The sequence below is a fragment of the Ovis canadensis genome, chromosome 3 (assembly GCF_042477335.2).
Source record: "Ovis canadensis isolate MfBH-ARS-UI-01 breed Bighorn chromosome 3, ARS-UI_OviCan_v2, whole genome shotgun sequence".
Taxonomy (NCBI): Eukaryota; Metazoa; Chordata; class Mammalia; order Artiodactyla; family Bovidae; genus Ovis; species Ovis canadensis.
The window spans coordinates 87077428-87099746 of record NC_091247.1 but is presented as its reverse complement, the minus strand read 5'-3'; the positions used below and the strand labels follow the sequence as shown (position 1 = coordinate 87099746).

At 40.8% G+C, this 22319-nt stretch overlaps 1 protein-coding gene across 8 annotated transcripts in view; it reads right to left on the bottom strand.

The window, feature by feature from the left end:
* Positions 1 to 5325: 5325 nt before the first annotated feature.
* The window catches only part of EIF2AK2 (eukaryotic translation initiation factor 2 alpha kinase 2), a 34789-nt gene continuing 17795 nt past the window's right edge, over positions 5326 to 22319 (bottom strand). For 6 of the 8 annotated variants that reach the window (XM_069583544.1, XM_069583545.1, XM_069583548.1 and 3 more), the window contains 8 exons: positions 21174 to 21239; positions 19475 to 19597; positions 15787 to 15903; positions 13516 to 13711; positions 10572 to 10700; positions 9014 to 9118; positions 7942 to 7992; positions 5326 to 7864 (listed from right to left, as the gene is read on the bottom strand). In XM_069583544.1, the coding sequence (XP_069439645.1) occupies positions 7742 to 7864; positions 7942 to 7992; positions 9014 to 9118; positions 10572 to 10700; positions 13516 to 13711; positions 15787 to 15903; positions 19475 to 19597; positions 21174 to 21239 (910 nt within the window). In that variant the 3' untranslated portion in view covers positions 5326 to 7741. The remainder of the gene's footprint in view (positions 7865 to 7941; positions 7993 to 9013; positions 9119 to 10571; positions 10701 to 13515; positions 13712 to 15786; positions 15904 to 19474; positions 19598 to 21173; positions 21240 to 22319) is intronic. The other 2 variants (XR_011255740.1, XR_011255741.1) reach the window with 2 other exon arrangements.

Genomic DNA, 22319 nt, shown 5'->3' with positions numbered 1-22319 from the left:
TAGTACTTAAATCTAATGAGTTTTAGAGACAAAGTAATTATATTTCACAAAATCATGAGTTTTCATGGCAGCGTGTGTATCCATTGCAAGTTTTGGCCAAAGAAACAATAGTTGGGAGTAACCTGAAACATCAGGTGATCCAAATTCCTTATCGTTTGTCAACATTCCCAGCAGGTGGTAATCCTACTTCTACCTTGATTTGTCCAACCGCAGAGAGCTCACTGCCTTTAAAGAGCTGGGTAGCACTAAGTCATTTTAAAGTTTTTTTTCTGTCTTAAGCTGAATTCTGCTTCCCTATAACTTAACCAAATACAGCTAGAGACACACCATGTGGCACATTCCTAGAGAGCTCCATGTAAGTTTGGGCATCAAAATCATGAATCTTTTTTAAAGTTCCCAAGCTCAGGTACTACCCTTAGTGACTTGATTCAGCTAATCTAGGATAGTTTCTAGATATCTATTTATTTTAAAGTTCTGAGTCTGCTTATCACCCATGGATAAGAACTAGTGCTCTAGGTTAAACCAGAGCACAGCTGTTCTTTGAATCAAGTTGTGACCTTACCTGTACAGTTTTATAGCTCACCTTTCTGAAGCAGTGAGCAAGAGATCAGCCTCTTCTTATAAACAGCATACTTGAGAACATAGCAGAAGCTAACCTACACTTACCCAAGTTATCAATAGTATGAGTTGTATTAACCTCTGACCTAATATGACCTAATTCACTTGTCCTCAAGTTTAACTTGGAGAGCTTTAAAAAAATGATAATACAAAGATTATCATACTTCGAGAGAATCTATATAATTGATCACTCTGGCCTGAGCACCACTATCCTTGATACCAACATGCAGTAGAGTTTGAAAACCTAGTCAATGTCTGGGCCTCAGTTCTTCATCTAGAAACTGAATTATTATTTTTATGAGTATAAATACATATGTAAAATATTGGACATATAGTTGGACAATACTGTTTTGATATTTACCTTTTTCATAGTAACATTGTATTAACAGATAAAACATGAGTATATCTTCTTGCAGTTACAGTCACATGCTTGCCTGTCATTTCAGCCATCATACTGACATTCATTCTGTCAGACCCAAAGCCATGTGGATTCTTTCAGGCAGAATGGAGTTAGGAACTGGCTTCTTTTTCTCCTTATATTATGGGGATACCTGCCCAGTGGCCCAGAGTATTTTAAATATGTCCGTGAATATATTCATTAACATAAGAATAGGAATAACCTTGATGGAACCCATGAGTCCACCAGAGTGGTGGTCTGCATTTCCAGGCCAGAGGCCAGCACTCAGCCTGCCTTGGAGAGTGGGAGACATCCCTCTATTCTTACCACCACCAATGAAAACTACAGATTTTCAGTATGAGTAAAAGCTTACTTTTATTCATAAACACCTTTTATAAGTTCATAACCAGATGATAATGAAAACCAAAGGGTGCAAAATACTGAAAAGAATTTTTAAACTTGCTTTAGAACATATGTGACATTTGAAACATAAATTTTAACAGGTCAGGTTGTCATTTACTTTTGACCATATTATGTTAATACTATGTTTATTTTCAAAGTCCTAGCTAGAATTTCTAAAATGTTTGAATTTCCTCATTATAAACTCAAAATACCAGAGCTTCTAAAATTCAAAATAAAGAGATTTTAATATACCAAAGGTTGACCTACCCACCTTCAAGTGTTATTTACCAACATTTAATTGTTGAAATTTTACAATGAACATTATTTCATATCAGACACATTTTATAGGATCAGGCATATAAAATTCTTGGCACTTTTATTCCCTACTAATTAAAAAGCACTTAGAGAGTTCCTGCTTTATGCAGAGTAATACACTTGCTTCCTTAAGGTAAATCAACTGTCCCTCCTTTCCAGAAATTTACAAGGAGGGGGACACCCACACAGGAATAACTGAGTGCCAAGGCAAACTGATAAGTACCATATTGAAGTACTAAGCACTAGCAGTACTAGGGAGAAGCTTCATTCTGTATGGGAGCTGGGAAAACACTATGGTAGCAACACTGAATTTGGGCTCTGACCATCATTTGCATATCCAAAGCCACTAGGAAGGAGTTACGGTAAGACCCATGTTTCTACTCCTAGGTATATGCCCAGGAGAAATGGAAACATGTTCACATAAAACTTGCACACAAATATTCATAGCAGTATTCATAATAGCCAGAAAACAGAAACCCAAATGTCCACCAGCTGATGAGTAGGTGAATTAAATGGAATGTATCCATGTAGCTGAATATTATTTGGCAACAGAAGGGAAAGGAGTTTCCACCCAAGCTATATCATAGACGACACTTGAAAACATAGTAAGTGAAAGTGATCACATGTTGTATGATTGTGTTGTATGATTCCACTTTAATGAAATGTCCCAAGCAGGCAAGTCTATGGAGATTGAAAGTGGGTGAGTGGTTGCAGAGAATTTGGGGAAAAGGAGGAAAGCCTGCTAACTAGTACAGGGTTTCTTTCTGGGGAGACGAAAGTGTTTTGAAATTGATTGTAGTGATGGCTGCACAACTCTGAATATACTAACCACCACTGAACTGTATACTTTAAATGGGGTGAATTTTACAGTATGCAAAATTATGTCTCAATACAGCTGTTATTTTACAAAAAAAAAAAGGAAAAGATTGAAGGGAATTTTAGGTAGAAACCATAGCTAAGAGCCATTGAGCACAAAAGCCTATTTAGGTGACCCTGAGCAGACCTGTGTGGCTGGAACTTAATCAGGTAATGCTGAACACGGGATGCAAAACAGGAGCGCCCAGAGGACCACAGCCCTGCCAACACTTTGACTTGAGCCCAGTGAAACTCTGGCCTCCCGAACTGTAAGAAAATAAACAGGTGTTGTTTTCAGCCACCTGTTTTGTGGTCCTTTGGTTACAGCAGCTCTAGGAAACTAATACAGGTCTCAATCATATTGACCCCTGAAGAGCCACACATATTTGAGATATCTGATTTGCCTCAAGAGTTTTACCCATTACATGGACTTTAGTCCTATAAGCCAGTAATGGGCTTCCCTGGTGGCTCAGATGGTAAAGAATCCACCTGTAATGCGGGAGACCTGGGTTCTCCTGCATTTAGTATAAGCCAGTAGTGGGGCCTCTGTACACCTGTCAACTGTTGTCCCTGTATCTGTGACCATTCTGAGGAAATGTCAGGACTGGAGTAGCTCACGGTCACAGATGTGAAATCACAGATGCTAGGGAGTGGACTGACATGTAGATATAAAGGGTAAATATCTAAATGGAGATGTCCAGCATACTTTTGTTTCTGAGCCCTTTCCTCTATGTACTCTCCCTCAGCAAGCTCTTGGATTCAAAGTTAAGCACCAGGGCTTATTTCCAGATAAGACCCACATCTCATTTGTGTGAGGATTCCAGCTCATCCTTCAAGTACCTCCCCTGCATTTCCGAGATCTGCTCTACATTCACTCTTGAATATTTCGGCAGCACCTCAAACTCGACATCTGCAAAAGAGATCCAGCATTTCACCTCCTCAGTGTGCTGCACCTCACACCATGGTGATACCTGAACCATTGCTCCACTATTGCTTAAATTCTAACTAAAAACTGTAATACACAACAGTGTGAGACAAAATGTCTCTCAGTTGTGTGTGGCTCACTGAAGGGGTTAATTTGATTGAGACTTGGACCTTCTGTAACAGCATCATACTTCTGGTGCTCACCATCAGAGCAACCTGGAGGTATTCTCTGATTACCTAAATCCTCACATCCGATTAGATGCCAGCTTCTCTTGGTTCTGTCCCCTCCCATTGTCCTGGTCCGCTTAGCCTCTCGGACTTCTGACCTTTCAATAGTCTTTGCCTGCTCCAACCTAGTCTAAACACAGTTTCAAAGTATAGATTGGATCACATTCCTGCCTTAAAAAAAAGAAAAATAAAAGCCAAAAAACCTCTTTGTCACCTCTGGAGGTTGCTGAGGTGCCACCTCATTCTAAAAATTAATAACTATTAATCCCATCTTTTCCATTCAGTTTCTGGGCTTCCCTGTCTGCCAATGCAGGAGACACGGGTTCAATCCCAGGGTTGGGAAGAGCCCCTGGAGAAGGAAATGGCAACCCACTCCAGTATTCCTTCCTGGAAAATCCCACAGACAGAGGAGCCTGGCGGGATACAGTCTATGGGATCGCAAAGAAGTCAGACATGACTTAGCGATTAAACAACAACCCATTCAGCTTTAGAGAAAATTCTTTCAAGAAGAATCATAGATAATAAATGCAAAAGGTTTGATAGAATCTGAAAATCAGTTTTGCAACCCCTAATGAAATAATGGATCCAGGCAATAGTCATCAATGGCTGCTAACACTGTTAGATGAAAGACCGATAAGGAAAATTGACGGTAGTGGATGACAGCACCACAAGTGAGTCGCTCAGTCGCGTCTGACTCTCTGCGACCCCATGGACGATACACTGCATGGGATTCTCCAGGCCAGAATACTGGAGTGGGTAGCCTTTCCCTTCTCCAGGGGATCTTCCCAACCCAGGCACCACCACAAACCACCCATCAAACTTAAAATCACCAAAAGTGGAACAGTCAGACATCATGCTCCTCCTGGAGTGATGCAAAACATACAGCCTCATTCCCTAACACAATGTATAAGAAATACATTGTATGTTGATTTTCACATTATTTCTATGTGAGGTGACTCCTCTCTATACACACACTACACTACAGCATCATCTAGGGAGTATTCTTGGAAAAAATTTTCAGACCATAATCAAATCAATTTTTTAGATCTAACTAAACACCATGGGGATACCATCAGCCAAATCCTAAATGAAGGAAGTTCTATAGGATTTATGAACTAGTTCCTTCCTCAAATAAAAGTCAAGAGGAAAGAAACGAAACGCAGGGTAATGTTATAGAGTAAAAGTACTCCTCCCCTGGAGGAGGAAATGGCAACCCACTCCAGTATTCTTGCCTTGGAGAATGCCATGGATGGAGGAGCCTGGCTGGCTACAGCCCAAAGGGTCACAAAGAGTTGGACATTACTGAACGACTAAGTGTAGACATACATAACCATATTTATGTTCACCTTGATTTTTGCTGAACATTTGTAAGTTGCAAATATCAAGCCACTTCACCCCTAGATATTTCCGTATGCACTGCCTAAGAAAATGTAAGACATCTTCTGGTATGACAATATCATTATCATTATCAATATTATTATCACACCTAAGAAAATTAACAATTATTCTATAAATTCATTTAATATGCAGTCTATATTCAAATGTTCTCAATTATCTCAAAAATGTCTTTTATACTATTTCCTGGGTTTTTCCTTTTTTTTTTGTATGTATATACCAGGATACAATCAAGAGTCAAGCATTGCATTAGGTCATGGTATCTCTAGTCTCTCTGTATTTAGAAGAGTTCCTCTACTTTCTTGTTTTTTTTCATCGTCCTGACTTTTTGAGAAACCCAAGTTAATTACCTTATCAGTGACTTCATTCAGGATTTGCCTAGTCATTTCCTCATGATTAATTTCCAGTTAAATACTGTGGGCAAGAAAACTAAACAGCTGACAGTGTATAATTCTTACATCACTTCAGGAGGGGTGTGTTGTTAAGTGCTTCCACTTTTGGTGATGCTGAACCTTTAATTACTTGATTATTGTGGTGACAAGATCTTTTCATTTTAAAGATACATTTTCCCCTTTGTAATATCATCTGTGGCACTATATTTACATCCTTTTGTGGCTCCTGTTTCCTAATACCTTTTCAACCAATAGTTTTAGCATCCATTGATGAACCTTGCCTTAATCAAATACTGCACTGGGAGCTGAAGACCGTATTAATTGCTTTCAATTACAGTTTTTAGAAATTGCTATAAATCTTGACAGAAGTATTTTCTATTACTATGATTTTTCTGTTAAGCTTAAACTTGGCTCATTTTAAAAATTATAAAATTACACGATGATTTTAGAATGATAGTTGGTTGCTGCTGTGTGCTCAGCCACTCCTGACTCTGTGGGACCCCATGGACTGTAGCCCACCAGGCTCCTCTGTCCGTGTAATTTTCCAGGCAAGAATACTGGAGCGGGTTGCCATTTCGTCACTCCAGGGGATCTTCCCCACCCAGGGATCGCACCCACCTCTCCTGCTTCTCCTGCCTTGGAAAGCGGATTCTTTCCCACTGCGCCACCTGGGAAGGCAGCTGGTTACAACAAAGCTTAAAGTAACCCTCAAGTTCTTCCAAGATGCCGCCTTAATTATGTTCTGGCCCAGGTGGCTATGAGGTAAATAGTCTGCCTGCCAAGGCAGGAGATACAGGAAACGCAGGTGCAATCCCTGGGTAAGGATGATCCTCTGAGTGAGGAAATGGCAACCCACTCCAACATTCTGGCCTAGAAGATTCCATAGACAGAGGAGCCTGGCAGGCTACAGTCCATGGGGTCACAAAGAGATGGACACAACAGAGCAACTAAGCACGTTCCAACAGCAATTCACAGAACCAAACTAGTACACCCAATTTCTCAAATCTGTCTTTTCCAGGATGCATCCCAGGCCCTTTGTCCAGGCTCCTCACGTGGTCTGCTCTCTATTTGTCTCAATCCTTCACAGACTTGGAAGTCTCACTGGAACGTCACTTCTAAGCTTGCTAGGGTTCCTCGGTATGTGATCTCACCCCTCCAGACTGACTGTTTTCTGTGCTCAGCTATTGTCTTACAGCACAATTATCATCTCTTTAAAGTGTCTGTTAGAACATGTACAAAATGTATTTAAGAGAAGTAAAATAATTATGTGGTAAACACTAGTGGACTCAACATGCAGTGTAAGAAAAAAAAAATTAACTGTTAACTCTGAAATCTCTCCTGTCCCTCCTCAGAGAAAATCACTGTCAGAATCTAATAATCATTCTCACTCCCTTCCTTCCCTGTTTTGTTTACCACATTCGTTTGGATACCTAAACACACTCGTTTCACACCTATTCCACTTAGCCTGTTCTTTTAACTTTATGTTAATGGAATCATTCCGTGTATATTCTCTGCAGTCTGCTTTGTTTCCTTAACACATGTTCCTGAGAGATTTGTCATGTTAGTGTGTTCAGCTGAAATCCCTTCATTTTCACGCTACACATACAGTATTCTAGTGTGTGAATATAACACAGCTTGTGCATCCTTTCTTCTGGTGCACATTAGCACTGTCTCCTATTCTTCTGGCTATTATGAACAGGGTTTCTATGAACATTCTTGTCGGTGTGTATGTAGCAATGGAACTGATAGCTTCTCAGGAAAGGATGTACACATTTAAGTTTGCTAGATGATACCAAATTGCTTTCAGAAGCGATTATAAGCGATTACTTATCTTTTTTGCTTATTTTTTCATGGATCACCATAGTCTCCTACTAGATTGTTAGCTATTTAAGACAGAGATAGATCTGATACTATTTTTGTCTAGAAACATTAGGCATTTAATAAATATTCATTAATTAATTGATTCACTGATTGGTATTAAAAAGAAAATTTGAGGGATTCTTTTGGTATTTTCATAATAAGATGATCCATGGGAAAGTCAAACGTAAGAATGTTTCTGAAGTAAGAAAAAATGTAAACCTTTCTTCAAATGTGGCAAAAAAAAAATTAAGAGAAAAAATGAAAATAGAAGATAAATACCATCAATATTCCCAAGCAGAATTTAGAAAGTTACAGGAAAATGGAATTATCAGAAGCAGGATACTTTTTTAAGTATCTAACATGTGTTTCGTTTCTTTTTTTCTGTAACATTATTCCACTCCCTCAAAGTCTTCAGTATCTCAGATGTGGTAGGTCGTTTCTTGGGGTCCACTGAGAGTAATTTCTTTAGAAGATCTTTCTGTAATGACAGTAAGAGTCAGTTCTAGGAACGAAAACATTGCAATAAACAAAATTCAATTATTTTTAAATGCTTACTTCTTTGTCGTCAAATACATCTAATTTGCCTCTCCTTAGATCTTCAAATAACTAGAAATTAAACATATATATGTTTATTAGGAAATGATTCACTTTGGAGAAAAACAAACTTAGTACTAAAGGCTGGGGATACCAGAATTCTAGGATATTTCTAGATTTTTAGAAAAATCTCTTCGGCCAAGAAGCAAGCGGGAATCCTCTTCCCCCACCACCCCCTTTAAGAACCATCCTGATCATTACAGCATGTTGAAGTTTTAGGAGCATCATATGAATTATCTCCCTGCATCCTTTTTGGAGCCCTCTGCAAGGTATTTTCAATATCCCTGCCTTACAGGGGAGAAGGCTGTCAACTCCAGACAAGTCCCTCTTACTGACCTTCAGACTAGGATATCCAGCTGCCTGCAGTGGCCACCCCACTGTCTTCATAAGAAATCCATATTCTTGCTTTAATTTCATCCCAGTGTATCTTTCCAGTACCACTGACCATCAACCACTTCTTGACTTATACACTCCCATACAAATGACACTGCCAACTATTCCCAAATATATTCTTCCCAATCCTTTTCCATGCTAGGATCACCTTCTCTCTAAATTGGAGTACTGGAAGCCAACCAATCCTTCAGAGCCCAATTTAAACACCTCCATGAAGCCTAAATCCCTGCAGCTGGCGAAGCCCCCCTCCTAGCTATTTCCATTAGACTTCATGCCTTCTCCTAAAACATTCATAGCATTCTCTTATGTTACCTTTCCTTATAACATATAAGCTCCTGGAGAACAAGCCTTCCTCATTTTCATAACCCTTGGAGAGCTCAGCACAGAGTCTTATGCAAAGCAAGCCATCGATACAATTTTACAGAGATGCACACACCTTCCAAAGAAGACCAAAGGTTTGGTCTTCAAGAAAAAGTATTGGCTGCCCAAACTTGAAAGAGATAAATATTCGTATTTAATTTGCAGTCAACACTAACATGCTCCAGTCCATCCTCATGTGAGGTCAATAACTGCACCAGTACTTTGAATATGATGGTCAATCATTTTTGTTGCTTAATTCTTTCTGTAACATTGTATTTACCTTCCCTGTTTCGTAAAAAGTGGGACATATATGAAGAAGTTCTGCAAGAATCAGCCCCAAAGCATAGATGTCCACTTCGTTTCCATAGTCTTTCACAGAATCAAGCTGAAAAAAAAATTTATATTTGTGACTCACCTGATATAAATATTCATGCCTTCTAAAGCCAAAAAATTATCTAACCAAAATGCCTTATAACACACAACAAGGTACATTTATTAGCAAGATATGTAGGCCCTGACTTCCCAGGTTCAAATCTCTGTCACTAAACAGCTGAATCACCTGTATACACTAGCCATCAATGTGGGAATAATCTAAACCCTAAAATGGAGATAGCAATAGTCTGAACCTCAGAGTTTGACTGTGGAGTTTAATGAGACCACTAGGTGAAGCGCCCAGTAAATCACCTGCATGCAAATGTTTATCACAGATTCATTCATAATATTCCACAAGTGGAAGCAACCCAAGTGTCCATTAACAGGAGAATGGATGAACAAACCGTGGTGTATTCATACAATGGAATAGTAGCCACAAAAAGGAATAATCTGCTGTCATTTAAAAGCAACAACTAGAGGTTCTTCAACAGACATTACTTTGAGTGGAATAATCAAACATAGAAGAGTACATACAATGTGATCCCATTCATATGAAGCTCAAGATCAGGGGAAAGTAATCTATGGTGACAGAAATCAGAGAGCTGGTTTCCTCCGGGCAGTGGAGAGGAAGGACTGACTGGGAACGGGTCTAAAGGTGAGGAAACTGTTCTACCTTCTCAGAGGCTTGTAGGCTTCATGAACCTATGCCTTTGTCAGAACTAAAAAAAATATAGAGAGACATTTAAGCTCTGTGAATTTTACGGTGTATAAATCTTTCCTCAATAAAATGTGACCACACTGGATGCAGGAGAGAGCAGGAGGTGAAAGGAAGCTGTCCCGCCCCTACTGACTTCTACTTACACACCTTGAAAACACTCTATGTTTTTATGAAACGCACCTGTCATTGTAGTCAACAATCTCACTCTATCATTGATCCTCATAGAAATATTTGTTTTTAGACTCAAAGGTGAGGAAGAAGACACACAACCTGTCTCCAAATGTAAAAGGCTGAAAATGGCCTAGATAAATTCCCATCAGTCAGGAAATAGTTAAATGACTGCAGTATATCTGCATTTTGGCACACAATACCGTTGTTAAAACCAATGTGTCAGATCTATTCGTACAGATATGGGAAGGTTATGATACACTGTTGAGTAAAAAAAAAAAAATTAAGGCACAGAATCACTTTTAGTAGCCTTATAAAATGTATTTATTATTTTTATGTAAAAAAGTCTCCATAAATATATGTATCTATATATTTTTTATAACTCAAAGAAAATGACCTAAAAGGATAAACTATCAACTCTGGTGAGAAGAGTAGGAATAAAAAGGAAGAGTAATAGTAATTTTCCCATTTTCATTCTATTTGCTTATGTATTGTTTTAATTTTATGAGTACCTGTTATTTTTATAATTAAAAAAATGAAAGAGGCAAAAAGTATCTGACAGAAAGAAAGGGGCCCTCACCTGTTCTGGGCTCATGTACCGTAAAGTTCCCTTTTTACTTGTCCGCATTTCATCATTTTTCAGGTATGTGACAAGTCCAAAGTCTCCAATCTTGATGTGGTTCGCAGCTACTAAAAATATGTTACTTGGCTGCCGAAAAAAATATGTTATAAGTACTAATTTGACAGACTTTTATCACATATCCAATTCATACTTCATAACAGCTATTTTTAAATTTACTTGTAAGGCATTTACCCTCTCCTAGGTAGCCCAAAACAGGAAACTTATTAATATCAGTCTTTAAAATGCTAGCTGAGGAAGTCAGGACATTTTAGCCGACAGCAGAGAAAGCTTGGGGCATAGCTGCCTCCAGATAGCTGAAGTCAAAGATGGATTCACTCCTGCCTGGTCCCTGTGGGGTAGATCCAGGACTAGAGGATGGAAACGACCTCAAGACTTGCTTTTAATATATCCTGATACGACATGGGTTTGGGTGAACTCCAGGAGTTGATGATGGACAGGGAGGCCTGGCGTGCTGCAATTCATGGGGTCACAAAGAGTCTGACACAACTGAGTGACTGAACTGAAGATAGTAACCATGTGGTCCAACAGATGGGAGTTAGAGTTCCCCATCCTACAAGGTATTCAAGACAGGGCTGGACACCCACTTGGTGGAAACACTGCAAACACAAGTCCAGCATTTGAAAGGGATTGAAGGAGACACCCTCAAGATCCTCTGCAATTCTGAGATTCTGAGAATGAGGCCATTCCCAGTAATGCTGCAGAACACCATGTGCAGAATTTTCCCTGGAAACTTCCTTTATATTCATTTCCCTAGGCTTCTGACTTCTGAACAAACACAGCCCCTCTGTCTTTGAAGGCTACCAAGTTAACTGGAAGCTGATGCCTAGCACTGAAATATATTTTTCCACATAGTTCTTTAAGCACAATGAAAAAAAAAAAAAGGAAGAAAAGAATGACAATTCCACAGCTTTGTAGAAGGTACTGACTAATATTCTAAAGACCATGAAACCAGGAAGGTTGTTGATGAGGACTCTGCGCTTCCACTGCAGGGGGCCCAGGTTTGATCCCTGGTCATGGAACAAAGATCCCACAAGGTGTGGCAAAAAAAAGGGGTACAAACTTTATCCAGGAGGCACAAGAATAAGTTGACCGAGGAGACTGGGGCAATTGAGAAACTGAACCTCCTCAGCCTATAAGCCCTCTCTCCAGAAACCTCTGTGTCTCTCACCAGCATCTTTGGTCTAGTTCTTAAGGTAAATGCTGGCTGACTTTATAGAACAGGGGCTTTATTGAGTAAAGACCATTATCTGGCAAAGCCACCAGCAGCAGGTATTCTGCAAAGCATCACAAAATAACACACACACTTTGTTTACATTTTCTCTTAGATGTGAAAAAGCAGTAACTGTATCAGTGAAGTTAGCAAGTTAAAAAAGATGAAAGAAGCCTCTGTAGTATTAAAGTCTGACCTTTGAGCACCTGCAGACATAGAGCAAACACTCTCTACAGACCCAAGAAAAGATGACTCCCTGACAAGAGGCACAAGCAGGGCAGATACAGGAGGGAACTGGTGGACCACGTGGTGGGAGGAGGGAGCACTATGCACTTTCATTAACTCATCCTGATGAGGGCCTGGGAGGAAATACCCAAACCTCTGAGTAGAGGAGATGACTGTGTAAGTAGATAATTTATTTGCAAATGATTGTATAAAGAGATAATTGTGCTTAATTTCTTATTTAACTCTAGATGATTCATTTCAAAGTGAAGGTACAGCCATTCTAAATGTATTCTTTTGAACGGAGTCCGTATATCCTTCCAACTTCAAAGAATACCTTCAGATACTGTTATTAGCAAAATGAGATATTGGAACCAGAGGCACCCCAATATGAAGGCATCAGACATCCAGCCCCTGAGAAGACCAAGGATGCAATACCTCTTAAGGGCCATCTTTTCCTACCAAGGCCAACAAACAACTATGTACATGGCTGCTTATTTTTCTCAAGGAACATTTTTCTTTGTGTCTCCTTCCTGGCTGTTTTAGACATGTGGGATAAGCCCAAGGTCCATATAGACAAGGTGCTTCTGTCTGATCCAGAATGACCAGGAAAAGCTCATAAAGAAATTAAGACCAAAGGGGACAGGTAGAAGAGTGTCTCATGTGAGCACATGAGCAAAGTTTTGGTGATAGGATTCAGCATGGGAGGTTTTCGATGACTGTACCCAAATCACAGGGAACAGAGCAGAGTGCCGAGGGAAGACTGAAAAGCTCTTCTGTCTGATTTTGAGGAGGAAGTGGGAAAACTGCTCATCTAGACCGTGAAAGAAACTGGGAAGCCAGAAGAAAATGAAAATACAAAAGTATACTGCATGTTCCAAGGTTTGCATTGCTGCAGTTTTCCAATCATGGGGCAGAGAGGTCTCACCAAGTGCCAAGCAAATTCTAGACTCTGGACTTAGTGGCTGTGACTGCTGTCAAGAATAATGACTTAAAAGGTTAAGAGATTTGTGTATCCAAAGCCAGAGTCACCAGAGTCTCTTCTGCCTCTCAGACAAGCCTGGGAAGCAGGAGAGGCAGAGACAGAACACTCAACTGGATGTTCCAGGCATGAGAATTATGTGCACAGAAATGTCCAGCATACTAACGCTGTTAGTGTTTACAACCGGGGTGAAGGTATCAGCCAGGAAGACAAACAGGACCAGAAGTGAATGGGCAATGAGCTGCTTCTTGCAGAGCACAGCGTCTCAGTAAGTTTACAGCCCTGGCAACCTCCTGATTGATTCTACAGATTGGTACCTGGGGCAAGTGCTATATCCACTCTAACTTTACAGGATCAGAGATGTTATTTCCTCATGACTGTCGATCAATTCTAAAATTAAAGAAGACAGACTTTCACATTAATAAACTCTATTGATCAATTCCCAATACAGCACATTTTCCACTCACCTTAAGGTCTCTGTGAATTAACTGTTCTGAATGTATATAATGCACTCCTATTGTTATTTGTTGAAAGAATTCCAAAGCCAAACGTTTGTCTGGATCCTTGCCTCTTCTTTCGTCAATCCATTCCGCCAATGTACCTTTATCACAATATTCCATTTGGATGAAAAGGCACTTAGTCTTTGATCTGCGATAAAATTCACTGTAGAAGTAGCAATAAAAATAAATTTATTAAAAAATACACTTAAACATTAGATTTAAAAAATGACACCTTCTTAAAAATGCCAAACGTCTCAAAACAGAAATCTAAATATAACAAATGTGAGTCAATACATAATAAACCACTCTTTATTTAGGTCATAAGTTCCCAAATATCAAAGCATTGTTTAGCTAAGTTGTAAAGTAGCAGCCTTCCCGTTCTTTAACGCTGAAGGTCCTTGACTATCTTTGCTAATAGATAGGAAGGGACACAAAAATATGACGGAATTGCAGAAAACCAAATTTCATTATTACATATTGTAATTTTGAAACATTTTAATTCACCATTGCTCTACTGAGCATCTATTTTGCAAAAGACACGGAACAGGCACCTACAGATAAGAAAATGAGTTAGACACTAGCCTTGCTCTCATGAGGATTATAGTTTGATGGGAGAGAGATAAAGGAAAAACAAGCAGAAAACAATAGTACAGCAGGCCCCAACCCCTGGGATCTAATGCCTGATGATCTGAAGTGGAGGTTATATAATAATAACAGAAATAACACAAAAAATGTAATATGCTTGAATCATCCCCAAACCATCCCCTCTCCCTGGCCCATGGAAAAATTGTCTTCCATGAAACCAGTCCCTGGCACCAAAAAGGTTAGGGGCTGCTGCAGTAGTGCATGGACAGGAGCTCTAAGAGAAATGCCAAAAGTTGTTATGAGGCATAGCAATGAGGCAGGGCTTCCCGGGTGGCGCTAGTGACAAAGCATCTGCCTGCCAGTGCAGGAGACTCAAGAGACGTGAGTTTGATGCCTGGGTTGGGAAAATCCTGTGGAGTAGGAAATGGCAACCCACTCCAGTTTGCTTGTCTGGAAAATCCCACGAACAGAGGAGCCTGGTGGGCTACAGTCCATGGGGTCACAAAGAGTTGGATATGACTGACCGAGTAAGCACACAGCACACAGCAAGGAGGACCGATTTCGCTAATCATGGTAGTTGTTCTTTTCTGAACTAAGTTGGCTTTAATATTAATTTAAATTCTTTGAGCATATGTTGGCTAGAAAATAAAAAAAGGTAGCCAGGAATTTTCTAAAAGCTGAAGAAATCCATATGCAGATGGTACTTCTGAAACTAATGATACAGTTCTAAATTACATGGTGTGGAGACAGGGCTGGAGCCAGGAGATGGTGAATGAACAGGCTCACCACGACCTCAGGTTTGCACTGAAAGAACTGTCTCCAAGGAACACTGGGTGACTTTCAAAGGGAGGCTCTTTATAACCCTTCAGTCCTTTTGCAGTGGCTTGCCAGAGACAAACATGAGTAATGCAAGGGCCGGGGGGTACCCCCACCACCGCTCAGGGTCTTGGAATTATTTAGACTGCCCATCACCGCACCATGAGTGGTGTGATCACACACAGGAGGGATCCCATGACTGCACCCTGCCAACCAGCTGAGCGGAGCAGAAGAGCGTTAGCAGTGGGGGGAGGGCGGCCTCCAGTTGCACCGTCTACACGTGCAAACCTTCTTCACAAGACTGCATTTACCACCTGGACTGGAGTCAGGGCACGTGAGAAAGTCTGTATTTTAAACTTCAGAGTCAAGAAACCTAAGCCTGAGATTTCAAAAACCACAGAAAGTGTTAGTCACTCAGTTGTGTGACTCTTTGCAACCCCCATGGACTGTAGTCCACGAGGTTCCTCTGTCAGTGAAATTCTCCAGGCAAGAATTTACTGGAGTGGGTTGCCATTTGCTTCTTTAGGGGATCTTCCCAACCCAGGGATCAAACGCAGGTCCCCCACACTGCAGGCAGATTCTCTGCCATCTGAGTCACCAGGGAAGCCACAGAGGACAGTTTTTAAAAAAAAACAACACACATTTTTTAAAGCAAATCTGCAGCAAAGAAAAGATTATTCATTGTCTCCTCATTTGCAGAATGGAGGCATGACAGTGTCTCAGAGTTTTTGGTTATGATTATTAAATGTAAGAATTAGTGGCCTTATCCACTGACCCACACACAGTAAACAAGTTTCGCTCCTCCTATTAAGACTATGAGAGTTTATTTTTAGTTACCTTGAAGAATTTAAGCTTTCCTCAGGATCATAATCAACCCCGTCCCAGCAACTGTGGTAGTGAACAATATTTGGATGATTAAGTTTTGCCAAAACTTTCACTTCACGCTCTACCTTCCTAGTTAAAAGAAACAGGGAACATAAAGGCGTCAGTATCCATCCCTGATAATAACAAAACACCTTGAGCAATAGGAGACAATCACCAATATACCCTTATTAAACAGCTACCACGGTTCCCACACTGAGGTTTAGAATGGAAGCCAGCACCTCTCAAAAGGAAAGAGTGAACACAGAAAAAAATCAGCTGTTTTCACTCTCAACATAAGAAAAAAAAAACAGTCATTAAAATTATTTCAAACCTCAGACAATCTAGAAGTCATAGGTAGTACTCTTGTGAGCTATCAGTGATGTAAAATTTTTTTGGATCTAAAATAAAAATCACCCATTATGTTTTATGTAGAGTTGTGTTAAAATCACTTTGGATTTCAAAAGCAAACCACATTTGGGCAGCAGGGGTAGGTAATCCAAGCAGCATGAAGAACTTAATTCAAAATTTTCAGTGCGTGGCAAAAATACACACAGAGGGTGATCTAGGCAGAGAAATTGAAATTTCACTGCACAATGTGGGAGCTTTGCAGGGATGCATACGTAAGAATTATGACAGTCCTATGCTAGTCAAAGCTATGGTTTTTCCAGTAGTCATGTATGGATGTGAGAGTTGGACTGTGAAGAAGGCAGAGCACCGAAGAATTGATGCTTTTGAACTGTGGTGTTGGAGAAGACTCTTGAGAGTCCATTGGACTGCAAGGAGATCCAACCAGTCCATTCTGAAGGAGATCAACCCTAGGATTTCTTTGGAAGGAATGATGCTAAAGCTGAAACTCCAATACTCTGACCACCTCATGCGAAGAGTTGACTCATTGGAAAAGACTTTGATGCTGGGAGGGATTGGGGGCAGGAGGAGAAGGGGACGACAGAGGATGAGATGGCTGGATGGCATCACGGACCCAATGGACGTGAGTCTGAGTGAACTCCGGGAGTTGGTGATGGACAGGGAGGCATGGCGTGCTGCGATTCATGGGGTCACAAAGAGTTGGACACGACTGAGCGACTGAACTGAACTGATGCTAAGTGGAGTACATAAATTTGAGATTTCAAGGATAAGAAAGGATAAGCAAACATTTTGCAACTTATTTTTTGAATCTGAAAAGTTCTATATGATGTAAAATTTGTAAAAATAGAGAAAAAATTACTCATATATTAACACAATCCTAACACACTTGAGTTTAGGTGATTTCTTATAGTCTTTCTTCATATACATATTTACATATGATATAGTGTATATATTTATCTAATATTTTCTCATATATTATCTTTAAATTTTTCCCTATTACTATACAATCTGCCTAACCATCATGTATAAACATTTTAATGTAAAATTTCAAAAGTATTAAAAAGTAGAGCAAATAGTAGAATGAACCCCTAACTGGCCATCAGATGAAACAGTAATTAACTCCTGGCCAGTCTTATTTCCTGTATACTCTTACCTACTTCCTCATCTTTCCCTGGATTATTCCGAAGCAACTTCTAGCATTGTACCATTCACAGTGTGTATAAATATTTACAGTATATAACCCTCACTTTTAATGACCGCAAAACAGTCATTGATCAGAGGAGAGCACAAAACATACTAAATCATTCCTTTATTGCTGAACATTCTGTTTGCTCTAATTTCTCACTGTTATAAATGACATTGTTATTTTTATCTACTTGAATAACTTTTCTTGTAATCTGGGTAATATCCTTGGAATAGGTTCCCAATAGGAAATCCATAGGTCAAAGCATATAAATTTTTTTATGCTTCTCGATGCATATCTCCAAGTGTATTTTTAACTGTGCTGTACCAATCTATGCTTTTGAACTATGGTGTTGGAGAAGACTCTTGAGAGTCCCTTGGACTGCAAGAAGACCCAACCAGTCCATTCTAAAGTAGATCAGCCCTGGGATTTCTTTGGAGGGAGTGATGCTAAAGCTGAAACTCCAGTACTTTGGCCACCTCACGCGAAGAGTTGACCCATTGGAAAAGACTCTGATGCTGGGAGGGAATGGGGGCAGGAGGAAAAGGGGATGACAGAGGATGAGATGGCTGGATGGCATCACTGACTCGATGGACGCGAGTTTGAGTGAACTCCAGGCGTTGGTGATGGACAGGGAGGCCTGGCGTGCTGCGATTCAGGGGGTTGCAAAGAGTCGGACACAACTGAGCAACTGAACTGAACTGAATCTATGAAGCCACAAGAAATGTTCAAGGTATTGCACCCTTATCATCATTAAGGATTACCGTTAAAAAAATGTTATGGGATAGAAGGAATAGCAGTATTCCTGGTAAGCAAAACAATGAAGAAGGAAAAAGCCTTGTTTTGATGCCAAGTAGTATGAAGTTATTTCAACCGCAAGGCTTTGTCCATGGGACAAACAATACGTTGGTTTGACTGGATGAAGAGCATCTAAGACGCCACACCTGCTTCTTCTTTTCTTATGTCATTTTCCTTCACTTATATCCGTTTTCCATCTCCTTCTCTGATCCTTGAGGGATCTGTCTGGCCATATTACAAATAATAACAGCTGCCAGAAAATAACAGGCAGGATCGGCGAACATGGGGTTTCAGAGCTCCTTCCTCTGTGTCTTCCTTCCTAAAGTTCTGTTATCCAATAATTGGGGTGGGGTTGGGGAGGGGCACAAATAAGACATAAAATAAAGATGGGAAGCATTGGGTAATGGTGGGAACACAGTAGATTGGAATTCCAGAGGATAAGTTCTAAATCTCTACCTTATTACCATAGGAGATAGGCCCCAAGGATGGTCATCATTAATATCTTCTCTCCCCATGCTCGCATCCACTCCTCAGATTAAGCAGTAAGAGTCTATTTGCCCTCTCCCTCGAGCTGACCATAGTGATTTTGTTTAATCAATATGATGCGGAACTTCCAAGACTGCTCCCTTCTGGGATGAGTTGCTCTGGGACAGTCCTTCTTAGAACCCAACAACTAAGCTGTGAAATGCCCAGGCCACATAAAGGGGCCAGGTGGAGGCGCCCTGGTTAACAGCGCCAGCTGCACTTGTAGCCACAGCCAGCATCACTGCCAGCCATGTGAGAGCCATCTCCGCTGTCCAGCCAAGCCAAGCTTTCAGATGACCCCTGGCTGCAAATGCATGATGAATGACCCGGGTGAGCATCGTCAACTCACAGGACCACAAGAGATAATAACAATTTGGTGTTTAAGCCACTGCATTTTGGAGTGGTGTATTACGCAATAATAGACAACCAGCACAATTATCAACTAGCTTTTACCTTTGGCAAATCAGTTCACATCTTTGAATCTCACTCTCCTCCTCTGTAATATAAGGAGATGAGACTAGAAAAACTCAAAGGTCACCTTAAGCTAAAAGAGTTTATAACTGTAGTTCTCATCAACATAGCCTCAAGGATAATCAATGGTATATCCATTTTTTAATTAAAGTAACCACAGGGAAGTGAGGTCATTTCAGAGTAAGCCAAATATCATTCTCCTCATGAATGATATTTTCAAGGAGGACCAGAAAAAAAAAAACAACTAATGAAGAAGAGAGATATGTAAAAAAGAACAGTGTAAGTTCACATTAAAAAAAATAAAATATTACTACTTACTCATTATTATATTTAACACATTTAATAACGTAAGTCTTCTTATCAATTCTGTGTTTGGCTTTGAAAACTCGGCCAAATCCACCTGAGCCAATTGGTGTTATTTCTGTGAAATCATTGACCAACCTTGAGAGATAAATGCTGCTGTTATTTTGAGGTTCAATGTCCTCTGTTCCTCCCCTCTGACCCTTCTGCTTTCCCTTAAAGGCGCTAGTGAAATGGACTGTATAACAAACAGGACTCTCCCCTTCTGAGTAAGAAGGATCCATTTCACAGAAACTCTTGAATCACAAAGGATAATTCTTCCCTCTTTCCATCCCAACATAACAGATCACTCCTGGGAGTCAGTCACCGCCTGGCTACACAAAAGAATGGTAAAAAATCTTTTATTCAGTATAAAACTTTAGAAAAGAGTGCCACACTGTGTTCCCTGCTACCACCAAGCTGTTATACGAGAAACGAGCCTGCTTATGTTTGCAACTCTCTGGGTTTCCCCTCTTTCTCCTGCCCCACGTTCCATCATTAAGACCTGCCAATTTTCTTTCCAAAACACTTCTGCGGGTGTGTGCCCACTTTCCCCCACTGGCCCAAGCTTCCACTAAGACTCCCACCGAACCCTCTTCACAAGACACACCACCTCCTCCCCTTCCTCTGCTCCAATCCACGATCCTCACAGCAATCAGTGTGATAAATACTAAGTCTGATCAAGACTATTGGCCAAACGCTTCCCAAGCCTGCCCCTGCATTCAGCAAAGCCCAGAAAACCCTGACATAGGCCACCAGGGGCCACCTGTTTGCCCTTGTCCCCTCTCCGGCTCGTCTGGGGACCCCCACTCCTTGGGCACTGCCCTCCCAGCACACGGCTTTCTCGCAGGTCCTCGGATGCTCACAGTACCTTTCCCACCTTCGCCTTCCCATGTGTTCCTCTTTCGCAGAGTACCAGGGGCTCCCCACCGCCCTGTGCTAACTCATCCCTCAGGCCTCCCCACAGATGTGACCCAGAGAAAGCCCTGCCTCACCCCTCTCCCTAAATTCAAGGGTCCTGCTGTCGTGTCTAACCACATCCTGGCTTTTCCTTCAGACATCTGGTCAGTGTGTAATTATCATCCCCACAAAAACTCTAGGAGGACAGGGGCTGTTTCTACTGCTCCTGCTATAACTACGATGCCCAGCACAGTGCCAGATATCTATCAGGTACTTATCAAATATTTGGTGATTCTTTATTATTTCTTAAGCTTGTATTCGATGTTCCTCTGTTGCAAACAGGCCTCCTTTTTAAAAGATACTTTATTTACACCCAAACATGCGATCGATCACCAAAAGAACACTTTTCAAAGTGAAATCTTCTATGAAGCTGGAAAATGGAAAACAGATTCAAATGGATCTATTCTGATTCCTGCAGGAGTACTTCTGTTGAAAAAATATTACTGGTTTACAGAAATACTGGCTTTCAATATTAAAATCTCCCAGAGATGTCAGAGAAACCCACATGAGTGTCACACAGACGCCACATTCCATTTGAACTCATCTAAACTGTACTCCTCCATGAGGCAATGATCCTTTATGGGCCTGACTGAGCTAAAACAAACTGTTCAGGGAGAGATATACCTTAACCTGCCTGATGTTCAACTGTCCCTTAAGAAACTTTTGTACATGTATCCTTAAACAAATACCTTTTCTTTCTCATGGTTTTCCCTCTTACCTGCAGTCCCTGCTGTAAATGTTCTCTGTGGTCCTCACAGGAGAGGCAAATGTAGGCGCCAAACTTCTAAAAGTTAAGAGAAGCACATAAATTCAAAACTAAAATCAAATATTACTTATTAACAGTGGATTTTATGCTATGCACTAGGCTTTTCATATTATGAGTCAACTACTAGAACAGCAGGGTAGCAAGTGCTAACCTTTGTCTTTAGAAACAATGGGGTTCTCTGTGCTCTAACAATTTTTCACTCTTGCTGTGTTTTTCAGCCTTAACACATTCATTGCCAGCATGCCACTAGCCTCTTTGTCTCCCTTTAGACTCAAAACCTTAGGAAATCTGTCTCGTTGAATTCTCATCCTGGTTGTGTTTCCTTTGTCATTTATTCCTTGCTGGTGGTAAGCCTCCTACAATTAGAAGCCCAAATGCCACCTAAAACTAAACAAATACAAATTGTTATCTTCCCTCCAGGCTTCCCAGGTGGCGCAGTGGTAAAGAATCCACTTGTTCATGCAGGAGACACAAGGCATGAGGGTTCGATCCCTGGGTCAAGAAGATCCCCTGGAGAAGGGCATGGCAACCCACTCCAGTATTCTTGCCTGGGAAATCCCATGGACAGAGGAGGCTGGAGGGCCACAGCCCATGGGACTGCAGAGTTAGACCACAACAATCTGCCCTCTAAGTCTCCGACTCCCTCAACACCGTCAGTGCCATGACACTTGTCTGCATCTCATTCACAAGGAACAACCTTCATTTCCTTTTTCCTTAGCATCTTCTTAGCCCAGCTCTTTGACTCTATTCCCGCAAGTCACGTCTCCTCTTCTTTTACAGTCTGTCTCACAAATTCTCCTCCTCCCTAACACGGGATCAGTCTGATGGCCTGATCATCTCACACACAGACCTTGCCTCTCTGCATCTGAACACCACCGTCTGGCGTCATCTTTCTGCAAGTGTTACCTACTGTTCAGAATGTACTGGTGCCTCACAAGAGCTCTTGCTGCCATCTTACTCCCACTGCTGACTGTATTCACATCCTTGCTTTTCTCTTCCATTCAAGAAGCCAAGTCTCCCTAATTTACAGAACATCTGATTGTTTATTTCTTCCCTGAGTTATGATAACATCTCTACCCTACCTGTTTGTCTGCAAAA